Source organism: Canis aureus, chromosome 37, assembly GCF_053574225.1.
Source record: "Canis aureus isolate CA01 chromosome 37, VMU_Caureus_v.1.0, whole genome shotgun sequence".
NCBI lineage: Eukaryota > Metazoa > Chordata > Mammalia > Carnivora > Canidae > Canis > Canis aureus.
Genome location: NC_135647.1, coordinates 22,300,825 through 22,326,345, shown reverse-complemented (window position 1 = coordinate 22,326,345; position 25,521 = coordinate 22,300,825). Strand labels below are relative to the sequence as shown.

The window sequence follows — 25,521 nt, the reverse complement described above, 5'->3', positions numbered from 1 at the left end:
TAAATTATTACCAACTTAATTGTAATGGCTGCTCCGACCCTCCATTTAGTTACTGATGTCACAAATTACTTTTATATATTACACACCCATTAACATAGATTTATAATTACATCTCAGGTATTTGTCTTCTAAATCCTAGATAAAATAAAAAGTGGAGTTGCAAACCAAAATTACAAAAATACTGCTTTTATATATGTGTATGTATTTACCTTCACCGGAGAACTTTATACTTTCAAGTGGCTTTGGGTTACTAGTATCCTTTCATTTCAACTTGGACACCATTTAGTATTTCTTTTGGGGAGCAGATACTGGTAATGAACATCCCCAGTTTTTGTATAGGAATGTCTTAAATTTTGCCCTCATCTTTGACAGGTAGTTTTGCCAGATGTAGAGCTATCATTTGATAATTGTTGGTTTGGTTTGGTTTTCCAGTATTTTAATATATCATCCTAACTGCCTTCTGGACTGCAAGGTTTTTGGTGAGAAATCTGCTAATCATTGTACTGGAGATGACTTTATGTGATGAATTGCTTTTCTCTTGCTGCTTTCAAGATTCACTTTTTGTCTTTGCCAGATCTGTTTATGTGTCTCACTGTAGGTCTCTTTGTGTTTATCCTACTGATGGTTCATTGAACTTCTTGGATTTGTATATCCACATCTTTCCTCAAATTTAGCCATTCTTTTTTTTTTTTTTTTCTCCAAATAATCACCCTGTCCCTTTCTCTCCTCCTCCCACCTCACTACCCTTTCTCTGCCGAGAACTCCCCTTGTGATTACATTGGTCGGCTTGATGGAGTCTGTCCCGTAAGTCTTTTAGGCTCTATTCACTTTTCTTCATTTTTCCTTCTTTTTGCTCTTCAAACTTGATCATTTCAAATGACCTCTTTTTAAGTTTGCTGATTTTTCTTCCACTTGTTTGAAGCTGCTATTGAATGCTCTAGCAAATTTCTCCATTTAGTTATTGTCATTTTCAGCTCCAAAATTTGTTTAGTTTAAGAAAAATAAAAATTGCATCTCTTTGTTGACACTCTTATTTTCTTCACATACTGTTTCCCTGATGTTCTTTAGCTCTTTGTTCATGTTTATCTTTAGCTCTTTTGAGGTATTTGACATTTGTTTTAAAGTTCTTGTCTAGTAGATCTGATGCCTTTTTAAAAAAATTGTTTCTGAACATTTTCCTCCTTTGAATGGGCCATGTTTTTGTTCCCTTGCATACCTTATGACCCTTTGTTGAAAATTGGACATTTTTGCAAAAACAAGCCCCTCTTAAGATAATGAGTGGGCCTGTGACTCTTCAGATCAGCCTGGGCCCTCTCATGTCTTTCTGGTCATGCTTTCTGTCTAGGTCTGTGTGTTTGTTTGTTTGTTTTTCTTTTTTAATTTTCCCTCGGCTGCTCTTAAATGTCTTAATTTCCTGAAGAGTCTCTGGCTTCTTCTCAGTGCCTTAAGTGTTCTATTGGATTCCTGTGTTTGTTTGTTTGTTTTTTGAAATGTTTTATATTTATTTATTTGAGAGTGTGAGAAAGACAGTGCATAAGGGGGGATTGGGTCAGAGGGAGCAGCAGACTTCCTTCTGAGTGGGAAGCCTGATGTGGGGTTTGATCCTGGGATTCTGGTATCATAACCTGAGCTAAGTCAGCCTCTTAACAGGCTGAGCCTCCCAGGTGCCCCTGGATTCCTGTTTGATGATCTCCTTCCCTGCATCCATAGGTCTGCAGTCAGCTTATACTTTTCATGTGTTTCATTGTGTGCCACTGCCTCTCATGGTTTCTTGTCTCACATCCAAATTATGTCAACATTTCCCTTCTGAGCTGTGAGTCAGGCGGGACAGCAAACAGTTCCTCAGGCAGCCCAGACAGGCCAGAAGGCTGCAAGCAAGTTCCACTCTGCTCCTTCTATCCCATGGGAGGGAGCCAGGAATTAGGCAAATTTCTTCCAACCACACCATGTAGGGTAGTGAGTGGTACAAGGACAAGTAAGAACATCACATGATTTCCTCTAATTTTCAATGTGATTTTTCTTTGTTGGACATTCACTTGTTTGCCATAGCTCTTTAGTTTCTGTAGTTGTTTATTTGATGTTTCTGTGGAGAAATGAGGCCCTAGGACTTCCTAGTTCACCATCTTGTGGATTTCATGGTATATTCATCTTTGCCCAGTGTTTTCTTGTTTTTCACATTAATTTTTGTAGATTTATCTTCCAAGTTTATTGACTCCTTCCTTTGTCGCCGAGTCTGCTATTGAGACCCTGCAGAGAATTATTTTTAATTTCAGATTTTCTGTTCTACATTTTGTATTTGGTACTTCTTTTGTAGTTTGTGTTTCTGTGAAGAACCATATCATTTTAATCATTTCAAGTGTGCTTTACCTTGTGGAACACTCATAAAAATACACTTTTAAAGTCCTCATATGACAATCCCATCCAGATCATCTCAGGATTGGCATGTTTTTTTTTTTTTTTTCTTGGCATGTGTTTTTATTTCACCCCAGTGTTCACATTTTCGTGGGTTTTGCATGTCATTTCAGATTGTACCACGGACAATGTGAACATTGGGTTGCATGGATCCAGGGTCCTGCTGACATTATCTGGAGAATATTGTTTTTGTGTGCCCTGTTACAGTTGTCTGGAGAATGTTGCTGTTTCTGTTTTTATCAAGTAATCAACCTGCTAAAGGTTCAAACTACATACACCATCTGGAGCTTGTTTGGGTGGTGGTTAAAATATCAGTTCAGGGCAGCCCGGGTGGCTCAGCAGTTTGGTGCCGCCTTCGGCCCAGGGCGTGATCCTGGAGATCTGGGATCGAGTCCCACGTCGGGCTCCCTGCATGGAGCCTGCTTCTCCCTCTGCCTGTGTCTCTGCCTCTGTGTGTGTGTCTCATGAGTAAATAAAATCTTAAAAAAAAAAAAATACCAGTTCAGTTTTCGAAGATTTTACTCTGTTTGTCGGTCTTATGAACCTGAGACCCGCGTGTGTTCATTCAGGGTTAGGGAACATCTCTCTCTCTCTTTCTGCTCTGGGGTTGTCCTTATTCTCTATCCCCCTTTTCCTGGTCAGAAAGATGTTTTTATCTCAAGTTTTATTTGGCCCTCTGCACTGTGGCCACCACAGCCCTGCTTAATAGGGGTCTCCCTTTGAGGTGGAAGTCACACCTTCAGGAGAGCCCAGCAACTGTTTCTGCATTTCCCACAATCTGAGACACTCCTCCCTGTGCAGTTGCTTCTCTGTTTTGATGCCCTACCACAATCGATCTGCTTTCAATTTCGGCGTTTGCAAGCAGTGCCCAGAGCTTTTAGCTGAAATGAATGGGAGGGTAGGCAATGGCTGGCTCAGGGTAACATACAGGAACTGGAACTCTCTGCCAAAACTTGCTGGGAGTTGGACTCTGCCAAAGCTACTTAAATCCCTGTGCCCCTACATCCCTACTTGTACAAAGGTAGTAGCGACAGTACCTACCTCATTTTCAATTTCTGGCATTGCTTTTTGAGGATAAAATGGGATGATGGCCATTGAATGCTAGTAACAAACAGTAAGTGCTCAGTAAACATTCATGGCTACTACTATTCATATATTTTCTGTAAGACTAAAAATTTGGATTACAGTTACTAGGAGTGAAAAAATGAAGACCTAAAAAGTAATAGGTTCAGTGGGTTGGCTACCTGGACGCTGATGCTTGAAGGAAAAGATTGAAAAGGAAAGAGGGTATCTAGAAGAGCAAAATATTCCTTGCCAGTTTGGTAGCCACTGGAATTACACCCTTGTCTTTGTCAATTAACATATATGGCACTAATCAAAACAGAAAATTGTGAAGACAGTTAAGGCAGCTTGCAGGCATGCCTTTTAGAACATACCACATTAAACAAGAATGACTATGTAGGTGTAGGGGCGCCGGGGTGGCTCAGTCAATTAAGTGTCTGCCTTCAGCTCAGGTCATGATCTCAGGGTCCTGGGATCGAGTCTTGAGTCAGGCTCCTTGTTCAGTGGGGAGCCTGCTTCTTCCTCTCCCTCTGCCCCTGCCTCCTGCTTGTGCTCTCTCTCAAATAAATAAATAAAGTCTATTTTTTTAAAAAAGGAATGAAGACTATGTGATAAATAAGTATATAATAACTGATCCAGAACACTGCTTTTATTTCCAGGGAAATAACCCAATTTTCCCTTCAAGCCCTTTTATTAAATTATGGGGGGAAATGAAACAAAGATTCTTTTATCTTTTTTTTGTGTTTGTTTTCTAATACTACTACTGCTCCATTTGATCCTTTGCTAGATGGTTGAAAGAAAACATGCAACCCACCGAAGACCTTCAGTCAGTAATCCAGAGGCTGTCCGTGTTTGGGCCAATTAAGTCAGTCACCCTCTGTGGACGGCAAAGTGCCATCGTGGTGTTTGAAGACATGATTTCAGCCTGTAATGCTGTGAACGCTTTTCAAAGCAGGGCCCCTGGCACAATGTTTCAGTGTTCCTGGCAACAGCGATTCATGTCGAAAGATGTAAGACTCCCTATGACTGAAATCCTATGTAAATTCTTAAAGCTTGTTGTACATATTTTTTTAATTTTTATTTATTTAATTAATTAATTTATTTATGTTGTACATAATTTGTGCTAGTGGTATATGATAATCATAAGTGGTATTTTAGCACTGAAGAAAGGCACGGTTTATTTAGTTCAAGTATTAGAAATCAGAAATGATAGCATATCCCATTCTTTGAAATGCTTAACTCTTCTAGAATAGGCTTCACAGTTTGGCCTTCCGGGATAAGAAGCTCATGACTGCATTTATGCATTCGTCTGACAGCCACCTTTCCTGGAGGACGCTGTTTTCTTCTGCGTTAACAGCATGTAGCTTTTCTTTCTCAAGATTTCTGATGCTCTGTTTGGAAATATGCAAGGTCTGAAAACACAAAACCAACAGTGAGGTCAAGAGGCATTCTAACGGGAGTGGGATTATTCGATAGTTCTGATTTTTGTTTCTCCATTGATCATGTAATTCTGTTGTGCCTTCAGATGTACGTGTAACGTTGGGCAGTGCTTCTCAAACTTTAATGTGCATACAGACCTTCTCGGTAGATGCGGGATAGGGCCTGGGGTCACACATTTCTAAAAAGCCCCAGAGAGATGCTAAAGCTTCTGGTTCCGGGACCACATTTTGAGCAGAAATAATACCAGAGCAGTTAGTCGCGAGTTTATCACATGTAAAAATGAAAGTGATACATGCTAAGAATCTCCTAAAAGTCAACCTATCCAGCTTCTCATCTGGATTCAAGAATGAAAGTGTTCGGCACAGGCACATACGGCTTATCATTCTCCTCAAAGTTACCTCCAGAAAGGACCGCCCCTCTGCCTTCATACATATCAGAAAAATGAACTGCTTATTTGAGAACTTGAATGAAAATCAGTACTTCTAACATTGTAACAGTTATTTTTTTTTTCTGTAACAGTTATTTTTAATCTCAAATTGAGATGTGCTTAAAGCCTACCAAGGTATATCTTGTTTTTTAAAATGCTTATTTTCTTAAGGCAAAGAAATTATTTCCATTTCTACTAGGAAAAAACAAAACCAAAACCAAAAACCAAAAACCAACACTAACATTTCGGGGGAGTTTTGAATATGCTTTCAGCCTGGTCCAAACTTCTTTCTGAAAAGTGCTATCGGGAAAAACTTCAGTAACAAGTCCTTGAGCACAGGCTTCTCTAGCTGTTAACTTCTTTCCAAACATGAGCATCTCTGCTGCCTGCAAAGAAAAGCAAGATTAAGACACTAACTTAATGATACACAAGTCAGTTAACCTCAGAACTAGGGGCTTTTAGGAAACAGAGGGAAGTTTCCTCATGGTCTTTTTTTTTTTTTTTTTTAAAGATTTTATTTATTTGATAAAGAAAGAGAACACAAGCAGGGTGAGAAGCAGAGGGAGAGGGAGAAGCAGGCTCCCTGCTGAGCACAGAGCCAGGCATGGGGCTTGATCCCAGGACCCTGGGATGATGACCCAAGCCAAAGGCAGATGCCCAAACACTGAGCCACCCAGGCGCCCCAGCCCTGGTCCTTTAATGATTAATGCCACACAGCAGTGGAGGATGAGGCACCAGGCACCCAGCTGCAAGAGCAGATCTTTGTTTGAGGAGTTGTGGAGAGTTTCTAATTTTCCCTCATATTAGATATTTCCCATAGCCTAACTCTTCTATACTTGACATTTTTAGAGTTGAGCAATTAACTCACTCTTCTTCTGTCTATATTGTCAAGGAAAAGAGAATACAGAATTGCTTTTGGCACAGAGGTTACTTATTTTTTAAAAAAGATTTATTTATTTACTTGAGAGAGAGAGTGCAAGTGGGGAGGGGAGAGCGAGAGAAAATCCTCAAGCAAACTCCCACTGAGCATGTTGTGCGACATGGGACTAGATCCCAGGACCCTGAGACCATGACCTGAGTCGAAATCAAGAATCCCCAGATGCTTAACAGACTGAGCCACCCAGGCGCCCCCAGAAGTTACTTATTACAACTTATTCTTAAGGTTTCCAAAAGCTACCTTGGCTTGGCCCATTATCTTGGGAAAAGTATAGGAGGAACATCCTTCTGGACTTTGGCCCAGGTGAGTAAAAGGAGTGTGAAATGTTGCCTATTTGGAGAAAAAGAAAAGAAAAGAAAATTACTTTCTGTATGTGATTTTTAAAAATAATTATTTGTATATATCCTCACAATGCTTAAGTGAGGAACTTTTTTTTTTTTTTTAAAAGTAGGAGTGTTGTGGTACGATATATACACACCATTCACTCTTAAATACGCAGCTTGGTGGGTTTTAACAAATGTACACTTACTTAACCAGCACCTCATCAAGATGTAGAGTATCTAGATCACCCCAAAGGGCTCCTCGTGCCCTCTGCAGTCCACCCATTCCTGTCACCCCCAAACCACCACTGATCTGTTTTCTGTCCCTCTTTTTGCCTTCTCTAGAATGTAGTATAAACAGAATCATACATTCGGTAGCCTTTGGTCTTTGGCATTAAGACTTTCTGAGAATCACCATGCTGTTGTATTAGTAGCTTGTTCCTTGTCATTTCTGAGTAGAATTCATCACACGGACATCACAATTCGTCTATCCACTCACCAGTTGAAGCCACTGGTGTTATTTCCAGTAGGTTGGCTAGGATGACTAAGACCGCTAATGAAAATCTGTATACAGGTCTCTGCATGATTGTGCTTTCAATTCTCTTGGGTAAATACTGAGGGGTGGAATTGCTGGGTTGTGTGGCAAAATGTGGTTTAAAACTTTAGAAGAAAAAAAAATAAATAAATTAAAAAAAAAAAAAAAAAAAAAAAAAACCTTAGAAGAAGCAGCCCAAACAATTTCCAACGTGTGCATCGTTGACCACTCCTCCCAGCAGTGGATGAGTCCCGGTTGTTCCACATCCTCAGGGAACCTTGTTACTGTCAGTTGTTTAACTTGAACCATCCCAGGAGGTGTTAGTAGTATCCTGTGGTTTTAATTTACATTTCTGTAACGACTAATGACATTGAGCATCCTTTCATGTGCTTTTTATCTTTTTTTATTTAACTTCTTTGGTGAAGTAACCATTATAATACTTTGTCCACTATTTTAAAGTTAGATTGGTTGTCTTTTTATTATCGAGTTGTGGTTCTTTACATATTCTGGTTGCAAGTAATTTTCTTGATAGGGCCTTTCTCCTATGTTGTAAAGGGCCATTTATACTTAATTTTCTGTGGGCTATACATTCCTCCCCATTGCCCATTTTTACACTAAGTTGTTGATCTATTGCTTTATAATTGTATTTTAAAAAATATATTAGAGAGATTAGCCTTTATTATACCAATTGGAAAATTGTTTCCTCATTCTGTCATCTGTCTTGATTTTACCTCAGAGAGGTTATTAAATTGGCTTTAAACAGTAGAATCTATTTCAATATTGGTTATTTAGACTATAGAGCCATCTTTAGTTTTTGGGTTTGTTTTTAAGTAGACTCAGTGCCTAGAACGGAGCCCACTGCTAGGCTTGATCTCATAACCCTGAGATCAAGACTTGAGCTGAGATCAAGAGCTGGATGCTGAACCAACCGAGCTACTCAGGTGTCCTTTGTTTTTGTTTTGCTTTTTAAAAAAGATTTATTCACTTATTTGAGAGAGAGGGAGGGAAGGGAATGGGGAGGGGCAGAGGGAGAAACTCTAAGCAGACTCCTTGCTGAGTATGGAGCCTTGGGATCATGATCCCTAGATCATGACCTAAACTGGAAGCCAAGTTAGAAGCTCAACTGACTGTGCCACCCAGGAGTGTCCCCCCGAATTTTTTTAACAAATATTTTTGTGTATTTCTTGACGAATGACAAGTCTTTATGAAAGGAAATTAATTGGTAATTGATAATATGTACACAGAACATTCAGACTTCACTTCCCATAATCAGATGTGGTGCTATTTCTTAATGAATATTGTTAGAAGACATAAATATATAATGTATGTAGTATATAAACGAAAACAAAAATGTAAAATAAAAAGTTACTAATGTCACCTATCATTTCCTCCTCAAAGAAAGTTTATTCAAGAAGATATACTGAGAAGTCAGGACATACTGAGAAGTCACAGCCTAAGGCGTGTAAGTGGGAAATTGAAAGGAAACACCAGCCATAGCTAAGGGCCGCAGACAGGTATGTGAAAAACTGATAGTAAACCACATTTAACTTATTTATAATCATCCTTATAAGTAAGCATTTAGCTTTTATTTTCAGAAACAGTAGATGTAATTAAGTGTTAGGCTGTGGCATCAGACTGCTTGGTGACTCTGGGAGCTTTTTAACTTCTTTCTGCCATAGCAAACTCTATAAGATGGAGACAAAAGTAGCTATCTTACGGGGCTGCTGGTATATTAAGCGAATATGCATAATGTGCATCAACAGAGCGCCCTGTATGTGGTGAGTTCTCAAGTATTTATAATTTTTAAGATGTCCACCCTTTTATTACCTCGTAGGGAAAATGCACAATTTGCCGACAAGGAAACTAATAGGCATTGTTAACTACCGCCCATAATAAAGAAGGATTCAATTATATGAGTGTTAATCCACATTCAATATGGTATCTGTTTATGAAGTCAATGATAAATCCTATAAAATGCATTCTTCTTCACAGGTTCTTTCTTCTGTGTCTTTTTCTGATTTTAAATTGAACCTTGGTTTAATTCAGTTGGGTGAACTCTTATAAGTGGTCACTGTTTGTCAAATATTTTACTCTGGGCCAAATCTTTCAGCATTTAAATGATCTATGTGTGTTCTCTTTCAATTTCAATTCCAATTTGTATCATAGGACAGAAGTCCTAGGAACCTTGAAAAAGAAGACACATGTGACAGTCATTTTTAATTCTGAGGGAGAATCAGGACAATATTCAAATAGGATGATATGTTTGCTCTCTAAGTACTGGAGAATGAGACCCCCACGTTTAAGTCTGGAACTCCCAACCCCACCCCCACCCCTGGTCAAGACTGGTTGATCAATCAGTCCTCTCACATGAGCAGAAACTTCCATCTATGAAGGTTAGGCAGCCTGGCCCCTAGAATCTTAGTTGATGTTTTCATGGGACAATTATTAAAAACAATTAGGTCTAACAACATGCCCAATCCAATCAAACTGAATCCAGCAAAAGAACAAAACAAAAACAAAAACAAACAAAAAAACGAACCCAAGAGATAAGAATCTTAAAATATGGTTATGTCTATCAGTGGGGAAAACATCTCCAAATGAAACCAGGAATCTCTTCAGTGGCAAAAACCGAATGTTTCCCACAAGGTTGTAGAGCAGGAAATTTTACCACTGCATAAGCAAAAAGTACTCTAAGAATCTGATAACCCTACAAGTGGTTCTTAGTTCCATAGTAAAAAATCTAGAGTAAAATTTCTGAGACAAATGGTCATCACATCTTTGATCATAACGACAGAACTGCAGAGAGCCTAGGGTTCCAGGAGTCAAGGGACTGATTATCTCTGAGTGGTAAGATAAGAAGGGATTTTCAACTTTACCCTTTTCTGTATGCTTTTCCAGATTTTTCAACATTTTATTTTCTACTATGACATACATTAATACTATCAGAAGAACAGAAACTAGAATCAATGCAATTCAGTGGTGAACCCAAGGCTAAACTGTTCAGGGAAGTAACTTGAACTTCAGTTTACTTATTTGCATAGAAGGGAGTGAGGGCTTGGAAGTCCCTTCTTATTAAAAAAATTCAAATACTCTAAAATTTTAAAGTCCACAATTTGTTTACTTGGAATAAAGTATCACATTATCCACTTGCAGAACATGAAAAAATGCTATTTCCCCACCATAACAAGCTTTCCAGATCTCCCATTTCAGATTAATTGGAAAACCAAAAGTTGAGTGACTGTTACATAATTTGATTAGAATATAGAACCAAAATAGTTGGGACAATGTTCACAACCATATTGGTGTTTAGGAAAACCCAAGTTAATAATGAAGGACAAATAAGACACGTTGAATTAAATTAGAGTAATTCTTTGGGAAAAATCAAAATTTAGTCTATTCTACTATAAATTATATAATCTGTTTACTACTAGCAACAACAAAAGAGAATTCAGAGGACCTCATTTTTACTTCGTGACTCAGTAAGTTTCTGGGGGCTGACTTACCCTGTCGGAAGCATACACAAGATCGAATAGCCCGAGAATGGTGACGGAGATTCCTATGGCTGGACCATTTATCACTGCAACCAGAGGCTTAGGAAAATCTATAAAACAGCCTACAAAATCCCTACAGAAATGGAAATACAAAACCGCATTTAAATGTCCCAAAGCATATGACTGAAGCACAAGCAAGACAGCATGGGTCTGAAATAAACTCTGGCCAGGCTGGACACCCATCTGAATGGCATTTGATGGAAGCTTACACAGTGGGTCCTATAAGCTTGACCGTGGCTCAGTCGCGCATTCTGGGCAGCCTGGTCAGGGCTGTCAGTCGCAGACTTCAAGATTAGGATGGCTGGCTGAGTATATGCTACAATATTATAGCTCAGTGGGAATTCGAAACCTTGTAGGGCAAAATGAATTAGGAAGAGAGAGGCCTTCGTGGCCTCTATGCTGAGACTATTTCACCTGTCCCGTTACCAGCAGTCATGGAAATCATGCATTCCTCTGGCCAAATGAGAATTTGCTAAATCGCTCTGCTTGCTTCATTATGAGAGAACTTTTTTTATAACTGTAGTTTACTTTAGTGCTTTGCAATCGAATCTCCTGTGGAGCAGCAGGCTGAACGGGTAACAGAAGTTAAAGTGATAGAATCAATGCCCACATATTGACAGGGGCAGTCTGGAGAAATATGCTTGTCCAAAGACACATTAATTACACTAACACACAGAAGCATTTATCTTACTTCTTCTGGACTAAATCACACTTTGATGAGTAAGAATGAGCTCTCTGGCATCAGACAAATGTCACTCTTACCTCAGTAAGATGGCACCATTTTTAGCTTCCTTCTCCATTTCACCAGGGGGAATATTCATGAAATTCATCAGATCATTCCCACTAGAGTAATAGTCACCATTTCCTGTAAATAGAATCAACAGATTCACAATTCATTCGTTCTGTAATGACTGAGTATGTACTGTGTGCCAGGCTCTACGGCACGCACTGGGAGTACACTGGTGAGCCAGCTAGGGCTTCTGTCCTAACTTATAGACTAGTAAGTAGGCTGGACATTGATTTAAAAGCATACACGCAAATGTGGAGAATGCAACTCTGATACAAAGAAGTATTTGATGATGGCACGAGGGTATGTAACAGGGGATTTGTTCTCATCAGGCAGTTTAGGGAGGGATGTTCCTAAGGAGGGAACAACTGAACTGAGAGCTGAAGGACGGGCAATGTTAGCTAGAAGAAGAGGGTTAGAAAGAGTTCATGCAGAGGGAACAGCATGTGCAAAGGTCCTGTGAAGGTGGGGACTCTGGCCAGTGTGCCACAGCAGAAAAAGCCAGAGGGGAAGCCAGTGGAGGATGAGGACAAGCAGGACGGACTGTGTGGGGTTTTGCTGACCCATGAAGTTTTGACTTTTATTCTAAGAGCCACTGAAGGTGGTTTGTGTTAAAGCATAATTTACATATAAGAACACCAGTTTTAAACGCTTGGTTCAGTGATTTTTGATGGCTGCAAATACCTGTGTGATCACCATCTGAAACAAGATGTAGACCATTTCTACCATCCCAGAAAATTTCCTGCAGCTCCTTTCCAGCCATCCCACCCCCACCCTGCCCTAGTGCAACTACCTTCTGACTTCAGTCACCACAGAATACTTTTGTCTATTTTAGAAATTCTATAAACCGAATCCTCTAATATGTGCTGTTGTGTCTGTGTGCTCTTTGCTGAACCAGGTCTTAAAGATTCACCTATATTCTCATATCAGTTCTTCATTCTTTTATATTGCTGAGTAGTATTCCACTGTATGACGAGTCAACACTTTCTTTATGGACATCTGAATTGTTTTTAGCTACTGTGAATTGGGTTACAAAGCATTCTGTGGATACACGCTTAATTTATCTGAAGTAATTGCTCAGGAGCGGATTGATACACCACTATGTTTCACTCCATAAAATGCTGCCAACAGTTTTCAGAAGTGATCTCCTATTAGATACGTGTAGAGGTTCCAGTTGCTCCACATCATTACCAATATTTTGTATTATCTTTTAGATTTTAGTCACTCTACTGGGTGAAATATCTCGTGCATTTAATTTGTTTTTTGACGGCCAATGATAGTGAGCATCTTTTCATGTGTTAATTGGCAATCTGTGTGTCTCCTTTTATGAAGTGTCTAAGTCCTTTAGCTTTTACATCTGATTGTTGTTCTTATTGCTTTCTAAGGAGTTCTTTATATATTGTGTATATTAATCCTTAATCAGATTTACGTATAGCAAATATTCCCCCTGCCCTAGCCTGTAGTACTTGTGTATTCATTTTCTTACTATTGTCTTTGATAAGCAGATGTTTTAAATTCTGATGAAGTCTAAGTTGTAAAGTTACTTTTACGGTTAGTTAGTGTTTTTTGTGTCCTGTCCAAGAAATCTCTGCCCACCTCAAGGTCACAGAGGTCACATTGTTTTCTTCTAGAAGCTTTATATTTCTGGGTTTTATGCTTACATAACTTTTAAACTAATTTTTAATTAATTTTTGTAGAGGGTGTAAGATGGGGATGAAGTTCATTTTCCCCCATTGGATATTTAGTTGCTCTGGCAACACTTATCAAAAGATTTTTCTTTTTTCCACTGAATTGTCTTGGTGCCCCTAAAGAAGTTTTAAATGGGGGAGGAATATGTTAGGGCTTATTTCAGTTCATACAAGAGTCCATGGTAGCTTGGACTACTGCAGAGGAGATGGAAAAAAGGGCTAACTTCAGAGATACTCATGAAGTGAAATGGGATTAGACTGGACATGGGAAGTGAGAGAGGGACAAGGTCAATAATGAATGTTAGGATTCTGGTCTACAAGAACAGGGTAGATGTGGCACCCAGTGTGATCTGGAACACTGAAAAAGCTCCAGAGAGAAAGATGTGGGAGGTGACACCTGTGAAAAAGTGTCACATGGGTACACAGGTTGGGAGCCCTGGGGACTCCAGATACCAAGATACCAAGGGGGGAAGCACCGGCATGTAGACTTTTGTTGGGAGAGTGGACACGGATGCAGGGTCCAGGGAGGGCAAGAAGCGAAAAGAAAACCATGCTAAGGACTGAGCCTTCAGGCTTTTGATGGCCACACAGAGGATGAACCTACAAAGGAATCAGAGACAACAGATCAAGGGGCAGGCTGTGCCAAAGAAACCTCGGGAAGACCGAGTTTAAGAAGGAGGGAAAGTCAGATGAAGCCTGAAAAATGTCCCTGGATTTAATGATACAAAGGTCAGAGTGGGGAATCTAATCAAAAGGTAGAGACCACACTGAAATGTGCTCAAGGGCAAATTTCAAAGGAAAAATTCAGAAGACATATTTTGTAGTCAGACTTTAGACAGTTCCTTTTGGGGAGCTGAGAAACAGCTATATTTGCTATCCACAGTATTTTTACATATAAATTTTTCTTTAATTTTTTTCCCTACATTTCTATCAGGAGCAAATACTATCATAAATACTATTTTTAATAATTTTATGAATACTTTGACACTTTGATGCTGGTCCTTAACGTACATATAAAAAGTTAACAGCTGGGCTTTCTCATGAACTCAACACAAGTTGAGTGATGGACAAGAGACAGAGAAGAAAAGCGCCTGGAAGCATTCAGGAAAAAAGCTAGAGAGAAAACCACAACCACAAAGAAGTGATGCCATTAGAAGCTGTAAAATGGAGCATTAGAAGCTAAAAATGCAACCAGGGAACTGGAGTACAGGATCAAGGCTAGTGAGCAAAATAACAGAAGACAAGAGTTAAGAATTCAGAGAAACTAGAAGATAATAGTCCCAGCAGACCAGACAATTCTTTTCTATAACTAGGATTTCTTTCAAAAAGAACAGACCAATTGAAACAAAAAAATTCAGAGATATTATCAAAGAAAACTTAAAACAAGCCCTTCATAATCAGTTTTAGCAGGATACACGTCCTATGAAAAAGTGATAAAGAATGGGAAAGTTGGGGATCCCTGGGTGGCTCAGCGGTTTGGCGCCTGCCTTTGGCCCAGGGCGCGATCCTGGAGTCCTGGGATCGAGTCCCGTGTCGGGCTCCCTGCATGGAGCCTGCTTCTCCCTCTGTCTGTGTCTCTGCCTCTCTCTCTCCCTCTATGTCTATCATGAATAAACAAATAAATCTAAAAGAAAAAGAATGGGAACGTATCCCCTGGTCTTCTGGGGGTGGCAGGGATCTTATAAAAGAGCTAAAAACAAAAGTAATAATAGCCCCAAACTTCTCTGGGGCAACATTCTATGCTAGAAGACAAAGGAACACTACTTAACAGACCTATACACTTGCAAGTGAGGTCTGTGGGGTGTTGAGAAATGCATGCTACCTTCCTCATCCCTTCCCTATAGGGGCAACCAACAGACACTATCCAAGGGGAATAATACAAGATAGACATATTGATGGGTACCATACAAAGCTATAAAAGCAATGAGCAGAAGCAGAAGAAAAACCTTTCAAACCATGAGAAATAAAACACATACAAAGATAAAAACAGACCATGAAATAAAAAATAACAGTGAAAAGAAGCATTAGAGGTAGTAAGCATGTAAGATCCCAGAACTAAAATGTAACAGATCTGTCATACACATAAATCTAAATAGGTAAATGGTCCTTTACTAAATCAATCAATCAATCAATCAATCAGATCGGATCAAAGGGGGGAAAATCTAACAATGTGTTCTATGAGACATAGACTATAAAAAGTAATTCAAAAAGACAAAAAGCCAAAAGGATGGTAAAGGTTTGCCAGTCAAGTTCAAAGAGTACTGAAGCAGGTGTTATGGCATTAATACTTGACAAGGTTGACTTCAAGCCAAAAAGCATTACACGAGATAAGAGATAACCATTTTATAATGATGGATAACCATTCACAAGTCTTTTAGTGTCAAAAAAAATAAAAACTTGCTTTAAAGCAAAAAAAAATTTTTTTGACATGAAGGAGAAACTGAAAGAAACACAATAGCAATAATTGCCTTTAATTTACTTTTTTCAGTCTAAGAGAGATTAATTAGAAGAAAAAAACAGAAGTGAGGGAACCTAACATAAATTAGAAAGGTAAGTCTAATCAATATATTTTTAATTCTATACTTTAAAAGAATGAATTTATTTTGGAGTAGTTCCTGGATGATATTTAAAATTGGCCATTTTCCAGTTCTTTATCTTGACGGTAGAGAGTTCAATTTAGAGCAAACTACAGGAAACTTAATAGATTTTTAAAAAATAAATCTAATGAGGCGCCTGAGTGGCTCAGTCAGTTAGGCATCTGTCCGACTCTTGAATGTCCAGCTCAGGTAATGATCTCAGGATTTTGAGATCAAGCCCCACATTGAACCCTGCACTGGGTATGGAGCCTGCTTAAGATTCTCTCTCTCTTTCCTCCCCAACCCCCATCCCCAACCCAAAATAAATAAATAGTAAATCTAATAGAACTGATCATTTCTGATTATAATTCAGTGAAGCCAGGAATCAATAACAGAAATGGAAAACCAAAAACCAACCAACCAACCAACAAACAAAAACTTTCTGGAAATTTAAGGAACTATCATTATTACGTAAAGCTTGGATGAAAGAGGAAATGGAAACCAAAAGTGAAGAATATATAAAAAGTTAACTATGGTAAAAGCACTATTTATCAAAACTTAACCTTTCAGTGTTCTCACCTATAAAATAAGAGTAATTATAGAGCCTAACTTCCCTGAATTTGTTGTAAGAAAGCTTGGAAAAAATTAAAAACTAAAAAGAAAAGTTTAAAAAGAATAGAGTATCTCAGTACTGGAAAAGACCTTGGGGCTATTTACTCCATTTCTTATCTGGTAGGAAATCCCCCTAAATAGAAATTTAATTATTTTTAAAAATCCAAGAGAATGTCTTACCCGTTAAAACAATTATGGTCGAGTCATCCTTGCTTGCAGCTTCAAGAGCAAGCATGATTTCCCGATACATCTATGTGAATGGGGGAGACGAGAAAAAGAAAGGGACTCTGAAAATGACAATCATCACATGGGATTCACTCACTCAGTCAGCCTGGCCTCTGCCAAGTGCCAACTGTTGTACTGGTTGTATTTACATAAACTAAACGGTGGCCCAATACACTCAAAAGGCTTTTCATTCCTTTTACAGTTACTTGCTGTGTATTATGTACCATCTGCTCTCGTGGACACTGGGGGATATATTCACCTCTCCCCAAGGTGAACAAGTAAGACACAGTCCTTGAGCTTTTGGAATTAATAGAGAGGGGGAGCTCTAACATGCAGATAGATTGGAGGAAGCACTGATGCGTCTAGCACGGGTAGGATGGGAGGAGGCCAGAAAAAGATTTCCAAGAAGCAATTTTTCAGCTGGGACCTCAAAAAAAGAGCATGTGTCCCAGGCAGTCCAGAAAGTGTTAAAGGCTGGGATTTCAAGACACTGTAATGGTAGCCAAAGACAATGGGCTCAATATTTTAAATCAGCAGCGTCTCTGAAAATCTTGGATGTGTCACTGTTATAGCTTTTAATGCACTGGTGCCGTATCTACCTCAGATAAGACATCAGTGTGGAGGGAATGATGAAGAGGCTTGATATTTATGGATATGCAGACACTGAAAAAAAAATTGGACTTGACATAATATACAAGTAAAGATGAAATCGTATTCACTGAGGGAGGGAACGACAAAATAACTCCATTATTATTATGGTTATGATGACGCAGCATGACAGGGTAATTGGCAAGAGTGGGGATTAGGAGATGGATATATGATATATGAGGGTTTCAATTTAGGTTTCCTGGCTTATTAGTTATGTGAATTGGAGCACGTTACTACTTAGCCTAAATATTTTATTGTTAAATAGTATTAAAAGTAGGCTCCTTGTGGGAATTAAAGAAACCTCTGTGTGGAAAGTGCTGACATATACTCAGCACTCTGTAAAGAGTAGTGGCTATTACTATCACTATCATTTTCATCATCATCATCATCAACACCATGATTACACAGAAATGAGGCAAGGGCAAGGGAAATGAAGTTTTGAGAATCGAATGTTCTATAAGTCAATGGCACATAGCCAACTTCAGGAAATTCTTATTTAACACTATTTTAAGTGAGCATGCTCTTTCTGGTACAATGTAGATGATAAACCCAACGAGAAAGGTTATAGCCCTCTCAAATTTTACTTGTAGATGAGCACCAAGTGTCCAATTAATTCCCTATAATTTTTCAAATGGAAGGGGTGGAAGTGGTTATTTTTATTATCATTCTAGTTCAATGAAAGATTCAAAGACCAAAGGTGCTCTCGTGAAGCAGCTCATTTGAAGCAGAGCTGCGTTATGTTATATTTAAGATGAACGTCTTCTTTCCTTTCTCCCTCTCCTTGTACAAAACAAAGGTGCATGCAACTTGAGCAGTGCTCACTCTCCAGTCTAAGTGACATGAGCAAAGCCCGGAGACGGTCTATATCAACCTCTACACATATTCTCTTATATAGATATATGTTTCATTTATATTAATTTAATTTGGGATCCCTGGGTGGCGCAGCGGTTTGGCGCCTGCCTTTGACCCAGGGCGCGATCCTGGAGACCCGGGATCGAATCCCACATCGGGCTCCCGGTGCATGGAGCCTGCTTCTCCCTCTGCCTGTGTCTCTGCCTCTCTCTCTCTCACTGTGTGCCTATCATAAATAAATTTAAAAAATAAAAAAAAAATGTTTAATTTAATTTATTTATGCTTCTGTCACTAGGAAAGTTTTGGACACATAGAACCTACCCGAAGTCAACAAATTCTAAATAACAAATGCCCAACTCTGTTATATGAAGTAGCCACTGTTACGAATCTTCCTGCACAAATCAAACAAGAGATCAGAAAAAAAAAAAAGCAATGAGTTTTTGAGTAAAATACACCGAAGGAACCAAGAAAAGCAGGACAAACTCCCAGGGCAGGTCACGTTACCTGAATGGTCAATGCATTCTTTTTGGCGGGCCGGTTCATCATGATTTTTGTGATGCTGTCTTCAGAGGTCACCACCAGGGTTTCATATCCAGGTTGTTTCCTGTCTGCTTCAGGCTTCACTTGGCTAGAGGAGTCAGACGAACTCAGATCAGACACCAAATCCACATAGTTCTGTCTGGCAGTTTCCTGAAGAGAAGAGGACAAGGAGCTCCAGCCCATGGTCAACAAATAAGCATTTTGAGCAACTTACGATGCTCAGAAACAGCACCTTGCGATGAAGAAAGAACAGGTCTGATTCAACAGAATCTGTCCAGGCCTCACAGGTTCCATCTTCAATGGTTTAATAGTGAGAAGCACCTAGCCTCCTTCAGGAGTAGAGCAAGTAAAATAAAAAGCAAAGTAGCAAGTAAATTTTTTACCTTGGGCAGATTGCCAAGAGCATTCCATGCATCCCACTTGGCCTTATTGATCAAGTCAAACACACCTGGTCTGGGTGTATTACAAGGCCCCTCAGTGGTCTGTGAAAACGAGAGGGTGACTATCAGTCAAACATCCATGCAAATTAGAGTGTCAAATATTTAAGATCCATAAAATACACATCTGGTGTGAATGCGCCTTCGCCTCCCAAACACTTTCAGAAAATACTTGAATTCAACTTAACTTTCCCTTTCCCCTCTCTTTGATGCTGCTGCTAAAAATCCACAACAGAAAAAAGACTGGAGAGACCAAATGCGCCATCAGCTACCAGTCCCTAAAGTAAGTTAAAATGCCTGCATCCGAAAACAATGCAAGACAAGGGTTTGGGCAAAGTATTTTATAAAAAGTTCTAATAGTTCATTAGTGTTATATTGATGATCCCATTTTTCACACACAATCAAAATATCCAAGCAAACTATCTTCAAAAGTAACCAGCCAACAAACATGTGGAAACCTACGGTATGTTCTGTAAGCCCATTCACTCAGAGGTACAGAAAAATACCACTGTTTCAGCGGTGGGCTTTCTGCTAAGTGAACAGAGGCGTACTGGGGTAGGGTAGTAGGAATGGGCAGGGGCCAGAGCCACTGGCCCTCTGCAAACGTAACTGAAGGCTATGCAAGTAGGACATAAAAACAATGAAATTTTACTTGAGAGTAGGTGGAATGAGGGTTTTGAGATGAATATCCCATCTAACTGCTTTCCACTTAACTAGGCACATTTATTTATTTTTTAAGAATTTTATTTTTATTTATTCATGAATGAAAGACACAGAGGGAGAGAGAGAGAGGGGCAGAGACACAGGCAGAGGGAGAAGCAGGCTCCACGCAGGGAGCCCGACGTGGGACTCGATCCCAGGTCTTCAGGGTCAGGCCCTGGGCCGAAGGCAGACGCTAAACTGCTGAGCCACCCGGGCTGCCCCAAACAGGCACATTTAAAAACTCTGAATTCCCTAATTAGCTAAAGGGGGAAAGAAGAAAGAGGCTTTGAGAAACAAGAGCAGTAGAGGTGGCTTAGACTTTCCAAAGACAAAGAGACAAGAGTCACCCCGCAAGAGGCAGGCCCTGGAGAAGTGGAGGCAACGTGGTGCCCCTGGCCTTGTCCTTCCCACACCCACCATGGAGTCGGGTCGGCAATACTCCTCCCAGAATGGATGTGTGTCAACACCCCGGGAGTACTCCTGCCAGGGAAGCTCACTGGAGTCTTGCCTGAGTCCAAGGGTCTCATCTGGAGCTCTATCGCATGCGCAGGGCCTGCTAAACAGTCAGAACCACCCCCCCCCCCCCCCCGTCCCTCCCTCCTCCCCCCAGCTCTAACTCACGCTGTTAGAATCTCAGGGCAGACAGACACTCCGTATCAGGCATGATATTTTGACGGCTCAGGGACTACCTCCTAGAAGTCAGGGCCAAAGGCCAGGCCTCTTTCTAAGCAAAGTCAAAATCTTCACGACACACACCCAGAGAACAGGAAGGGAGGCTCGTGCCCATCACACGCAGGTGCCCAGACCAGCCGACTTCCCAATGCGGTCTTTACACATGTTACAACTTAAAAACTTCAGTTATAAATTTTTGTTATAGGGCCGCCAGGGTAGCCCAGTGGTTGAGCGTCTGCCTCCCGCTCCGGGGGTGATCCCAAGGTCCTGGGATCGAGCCCTGCATCAGGTTCCCCATGGGGAGCCTGCTTCTCCCTCTGCTTGTGTCATTGCCTCTCTCATGAGTAAGTAAATAAAATATATTAAAAAAAAATTTTGTTACAAACATTTTCAAACGTACATCAAAGTAGAATATTATAATGAATTCCCAATACTCAGCCCAACTCAGTAACTATCACTTTTGGGCTTTTGTCCATCCTTCTCTTTCCTTTTTTGCTCATTTTAGTGAATCCCAAACACCATACTACTTTACCCCTACGTATGTAGTGTGCATAAGAACGTCATCATGGTGCCATTAATAATAATTCCCAGGTGATTAAGTTTTGGAATACAGGTGAGGTCTGGAGCTGACGACCAAGAAAGAATTCTTGAGACATCTTTGGTGCAAGATGGTGATTTTTATTAAAGCGTGGGGACAGGACCCGTGGGCAGGAAGAGCGGCTGCCCCAGGCCTGTGAGCGGGGCTGACTGTATACCTGTGAGTAGGGAGGGGTGTGAGGATAGCGTCCCCTCTAAGGAATTTTGGAAGCAAGGTTTCCAGGACCCCGAGGGGGCTGCTACTGTTGGGAAAGGTCACTTATTACCGTCTAATAAAACCTGAGTCATGAGACCCTTCAGATGTGTATCCATGGGCCATGTGCTTGGGGGATGATCGCCAGCATGTATCTTGGGGGGTAGAGATAAAGGAACTTTCTACAGGAATTTCTATAATATGTTAAAGTAGACTTACAGGATCCTGGGGGTCAGACTAAGATTGCCTTCTGTCCTTAGCGAAGTATGAACCTCGAGGCAGTTGAGTCCGTAGAGGAAGGTCCCTCTGCCTGTTTCAAGGACTTGTCAATGTGCTTTGTCCTCTGTTCCCTCATCGGTCTACACATTTGGTGGTTACCTCTTTTAAGTCTCTTGGACTCCAGAGTGATCCCGATGGGTTACTTCCTGCCTTAACAATACTGCAAAGCCCAATATACGAAAACTGTCACGTATACACTGTTCAGGGGAAAGGCAGCAGCACAAACCCTGCATTTCAGTAAAACACGCAGCAGATCTATTTGAGGGGCCATCTGCCCAAAACGTCTCTCAATCACATCAGACCTCAGATGTTTACCTGCTTATACAGTGCATAGAGTTTTAGCTTCACTTCATTTCCTGGGTCCTTCTTCAACAGTTTCACCTGATTCATCGCACTCTCAAAATCCTTCTGACTCGCTCCCATTGCTGTTTTGCTCATGTGCAGTGAAAGTGCTTGCATCTGCAGGGAACTGCAAATAAGACTGATTTCTAATTGTTCCCAATCCTTGCATACCCAAATGTTCTATTTCTCCTGAAACATGTTCCCTTCCCTATACCCGCCCCTTTACAAGCTGGTGGCCAACGGTTAGTGGTGCAGAAGCCACGGGCAGGCAGTCCCAACATGGGACACTTAGGCATGAGGAGTAGTTTGAGCTAAAAGTGAGCAAAGCCCGGAAGATTCAGGAAAAGCTCTGCCTCCCCACCAACTGCCCAAGTTTAGGTTGGAAAGAGGAGCTTGTACCTGGAAGAGGGCCATGAACAGAGATTCCTCTTATTTAATAAACTTTTTTTGCATAATGGGAGAACCTTTGTTTTCCCATGACCTCCTCTCCCCTTTCTGCTAATGGTCTCCCGCCTCTGCTTTGTATCCTCAGGGCCCTACTCTTCTCCTTAGCTCTGAACAGAGGCTTTAAAATAGAAGTCCTGTCGGCCTCAGGTTGCCGGTCTTTGGAATTTCACGTCTATATGGATTCCCCATAGTATGAAACTAAATTTGATTTTCTCCTGTTAATCTGTCGCATGCCAATTTGATTGTTAATCCAGCTGGAAGGACTGTGAGGGGGGAATAAGCTTCTTCCTCCCCAACAGTGGATTCCAAAATGATCCCTAGAAGACGAAATCAATACAGAGGCTAACTGTAGTAATCTCAAAATAAAGGAAGCTATAAGCCAGCATAGTATTTGTAGCAATTCAAATTACTGACCAAAGAAGCCAGAACCTGAATGGCCCTGTAAATTTTGACACAGGTAAGAAGAATTAAATGAAAGGCATGCAAGATGGAAGTGAGCAGGACGCTGGGCCTGAAGAGGTTAAGTGCACAGAAACTGGCCCTTTGTGTTCTAAGGACCAGAAACCCTGTCTGCTCTCACTGATGAACAAAGTATAAACCATTATCAGGTCAATTCTGTCCAGTAAAATGTGTGTCCCAACATACAGATGGAAGCGATGTAGGAGAGAAGTTGGAATTCAGAGCCAAAGGCCAAGAAAGAGTTCTTGAGACATCCTGGGTGCAATAATGTGGTTTTATTAGAAGGGACAGGACCCATGGGCAGAAAGAGCTGCCCTGGGGTCACGAGGAGTGGCCCATTATACAGTTTCAAGTTAGGAGGGGGTGAGGGAGAGCGCAGGTCTCTAAGGAAATTTTGGAAGCAAGGTCTCCAGGACCTTGAGGGGATCAGCTGTTGCTGGGAAAAGGTCACTTATTCCTAATAAACCCTGATGCAGGAGACCCTTCAGGTGGATATGGGCGGGTCCCATGCTTGGGCGGGGGTCACCAACCTGCATCTTGGGGGTGGAGCTAGAGGATGTTTCCAAAGGGCTTTTCTATGTCAGAGGAGACTCCCAGGTCCTGGGGTCAGGGTTGGGCTCGGGCTCGGGCTCGGATCCCTGCGGCCCTCAGCAAAGCCTGAGCCCGGAGGCGGCGGGGCTCCTACAGGAAGGGCATCCGCCTGTTGCCAGGACGTGTCAGTGGGCTGTGAGCAGTGAGGAAATTTAATTTTTCTTTTGCCTTCTCTCCCACATCGGAAGGAGGGAAGGATGGGTTAAGATACGAGAGAAATGTTCAAAAAGCAGATGAGCAGTTTTTGGCATTCCAGACAAAGAGCCCCTTGGTGGGGGCTACCTAGGGGGGGAGTCTAACTGCTGTGGATGCTAACTGCTGTGGATGCTAGTGTGTGATGCTGCCCTGAACCCCCGTAACTACATACTCACCCTGGGAAGTTTAACCAGCCAGCTAGGAGCAGAGCAGAAACAGCAAGCGCAACCTGGTACAGTTTTTTAGTTGGCAGAGGAGAAAATTTCAGTGCATGGTATTGAGGCCACAAACAAAAAAACAGATGCTCCCCACAATGACCCTGAGATATAAAGTTAGAGTTAATGGGATCAATGAGGTTTAAAATGATACAGTCCTCCGGAACGCTCACACCTAATGGATCGCTTCCTCTGCAATAATATAACTTTTTCACAGAGTATAATGAACCCTAGGATCAAACTCTGAAATACTAGCAACTCGATAAAATCGTCAATAATTTCTATATCAAATAACTGAATCAGGTTCTTCTCCAAAACGGGAGAACTCTGCATCCCACATGATGCACGTTAAGTTCCCAAGACAAAACGAAAGAACAAAATGTCCATAAGAGAGCCCAAGTGCGCAAGTTCTCACGACATACAGCTTCTTTCAGAGGGAGTTAAAAAAATGACAAAACACAACCATCTAATTCATAAAATCGAGAAAGTCATTCGTAAGCCCACCGCGTCCCAACGACCGCGCGCCCAGGTTTTCTGGCTCTGCGCAGAGCCGCTTTCCGAGGCTCATTCACACCCTGGGGCGTGTCGACTCACAGGGGCCCGACTCACAGGGGCCCGACTCACAGGGGAGCGTCCTCTGAGCGGCACCCCGGGGGCGGCACCCCGACCACGCGGCCTCTGCCCTGGGTGGGAGAGCCGGGGGGGCTGAGCTCCTTTGGCCACTTGCGTCTGGGCCCACGAGCCCCCAGGGCCTCGCACCCGCCGCGGGGGGACCCCACGAGCACCCGAAGCCTCGCACCCGCCGCCCTGGGGCTCTCGCACCCGCCGCGGGGGGACCCCACGAACCCCCGGGGCCCTCGCACCCGCCGTGGGGGGACCCCACGAGCCCCCGGGGCCTTACACCCGCCGCGGCGGGATCCCCACGAGCCCCCGGGCCCTCGCACCCGCTGCGGGGGGACCCCACGAGCCCCCGGGCCCTTGCACCAGCCACAGAGGGATCCCATGGGTCCCCGGGGCCCTCGCACCCGCTGCGGGGGGACCCCCACCAGCCCCCGGGGCCTCGCACCCGTCGTGGGGGGGCCCCACGAGCCCCCGGGGCCTTACACCCGCCGCGGAGGGATCCCCACGAGCCCCCGGGGCCTCGCACCCGCCGCGGGGGAACCCCACGAGCCCCCGAGACCTCGCACGTGCCGCGGGTGGACCCCCACGAGCCCCCCGGGCCCTTGCACCCGCCGCGGGGGGAACCCACGAGCCCCCGGGCCCTTGTACCCGCCGCGGGGGGACCCCATGGGTTCCCGGGCCCTCGCACCCGCCGCCGGGGGCCGCCTCCGCCCCGAGGAACCGGCCGCCCGCCGTCGCCCTGCCCGGGGCCCTGGCGCTGCCCCGACGAGGTAAGGGAGGGGCCCCCGCCCCGGCCCCCCGGCCCCCGGCCCCCGGCTCCCCCCGCCCGGCCCCGGCGCTCACCTCGGGCCTGCTCCCAGCCGCCAGCACCGGACTGCGCCCGCCAAGGCCATGACTGACGCGCTGCGGCCGGGACAGCGGGGGCGGGGCGGGGCGGGGCGGGGCAGCGCCCGGGGTGACGCGCGACCCGGCGGAGGCGGAGGCGGAGGCGGAGGCGGAGGAGGAGCGAAGGCCCGAGGGCCGCCCCCCGGCTGCCTCGGGGCTGTGCCCTAAGGGGGCACCGAGGGCGGAGGGCTTCCGGGCGGGGAAGCGCACCTGGGAGCGCACCTGGGAGCGCACCTGGGAGCAGAGCCGGGCGGCTCAGCGTCTCGAAATCCCG

General features: G+C 42.8%; 2 protein-coding genes across 14 annotated transcripts in view; one reads left to right on the top strand and one right to left on the bottom strand.

The window, feature by feature from the left end:
- The window catches only part of LOC144306683 (testis expressed protein 56-like), a 31,534-nt gene extending 12,990 nt beyond the window's left edge, over positions 1 to 18,544 (top strand). Inside the window, exons 3-8 of one of the 8 annotated variants that reach the window (XR_013373792.1) lie at positions 4,262 to 4,484; positions 8,532 to 8,647; positions 15,648 to 15,709; positions 16,109 to 16,270; positions 16,775 to 16,842; positions 18,368 to 18,544. Coding sequence is in view for 2 of the 8 variants with exons in the window: in XM_077886174.1 (XP_077742300.1) it covers positions 4,262 to 4,484; positions 8,532 to 8,630 (322 nt within the window). In the remaining 6 variants the exon portion in view is untranslated. Of the gene's footprint in view, positions 1 to 4,261; positions 4,485 to 8,531; positions 8,648 to 10,031; positions 10,162 to 15,647; positions 15,710 to 16,108; positions 16,271 to 16,774; positions 16,851 to 18,367 lie in introns of those variants that run through there. The other 7 variants (XR_013373790.1, XR_013373791.1, XR_013373789.1 and 4 more) reach the window with 7 other exon arrangements.
- On the bottom strand, positions 4,538 to 25,302 carry ECI2 (enoyl-CoA delta isomerase 2). 6 transcript variants are annotated; one of them, XM_077886171.1, is made up of 11 exons: positions 25,206 to 25,302; positions 23,703 to 23,845; positions 21,808 to 21,951; positions 18,996 to 19,094; positions 18,577 to 18,762; positions 16,528 to 16,597; positions 11,447 to 11,549; positions 10,637 to 10,757; positions 6,519 to 6,608; positions 5,584 to 5,727; positions 4,538 to 4,886 (listed from the first exon to the last, which is right to left on the bottom strand). In XM_077886171.1, the coding sequence occupies exons 3-11, from the start codon at positions 21,949 to 21,951 to the stop codon at positions 4,731 to 4,733; spliced, it is 1,113 nt and encodes a 370-aa protein (XP_077742297.1). In that variant the 5' UTR covers positions 23,703 to 23,845; positions 25,206 to 25,302; the 3' UTR covers positions 4,538 to 4,730. The 6 variants fall into 6 exon arrangements, with proteins under 6 accessions (XP_077742297.1, XP_077742294.1, XP_077742296.1 ...); XM_077886168.1 differs by having other exon boundaries at positions 21,808 to 21,961; positions 25,206 to 25,296; XM_077886170.1 differs by having other exon boundaries at positions 21,808 to 21,961; positions 23,703 to 23,755; positions 25,206 to 25,296.
- Between the last annotated feature and the right edge of the window lie 219 nt (positions 25,303 to 25,521).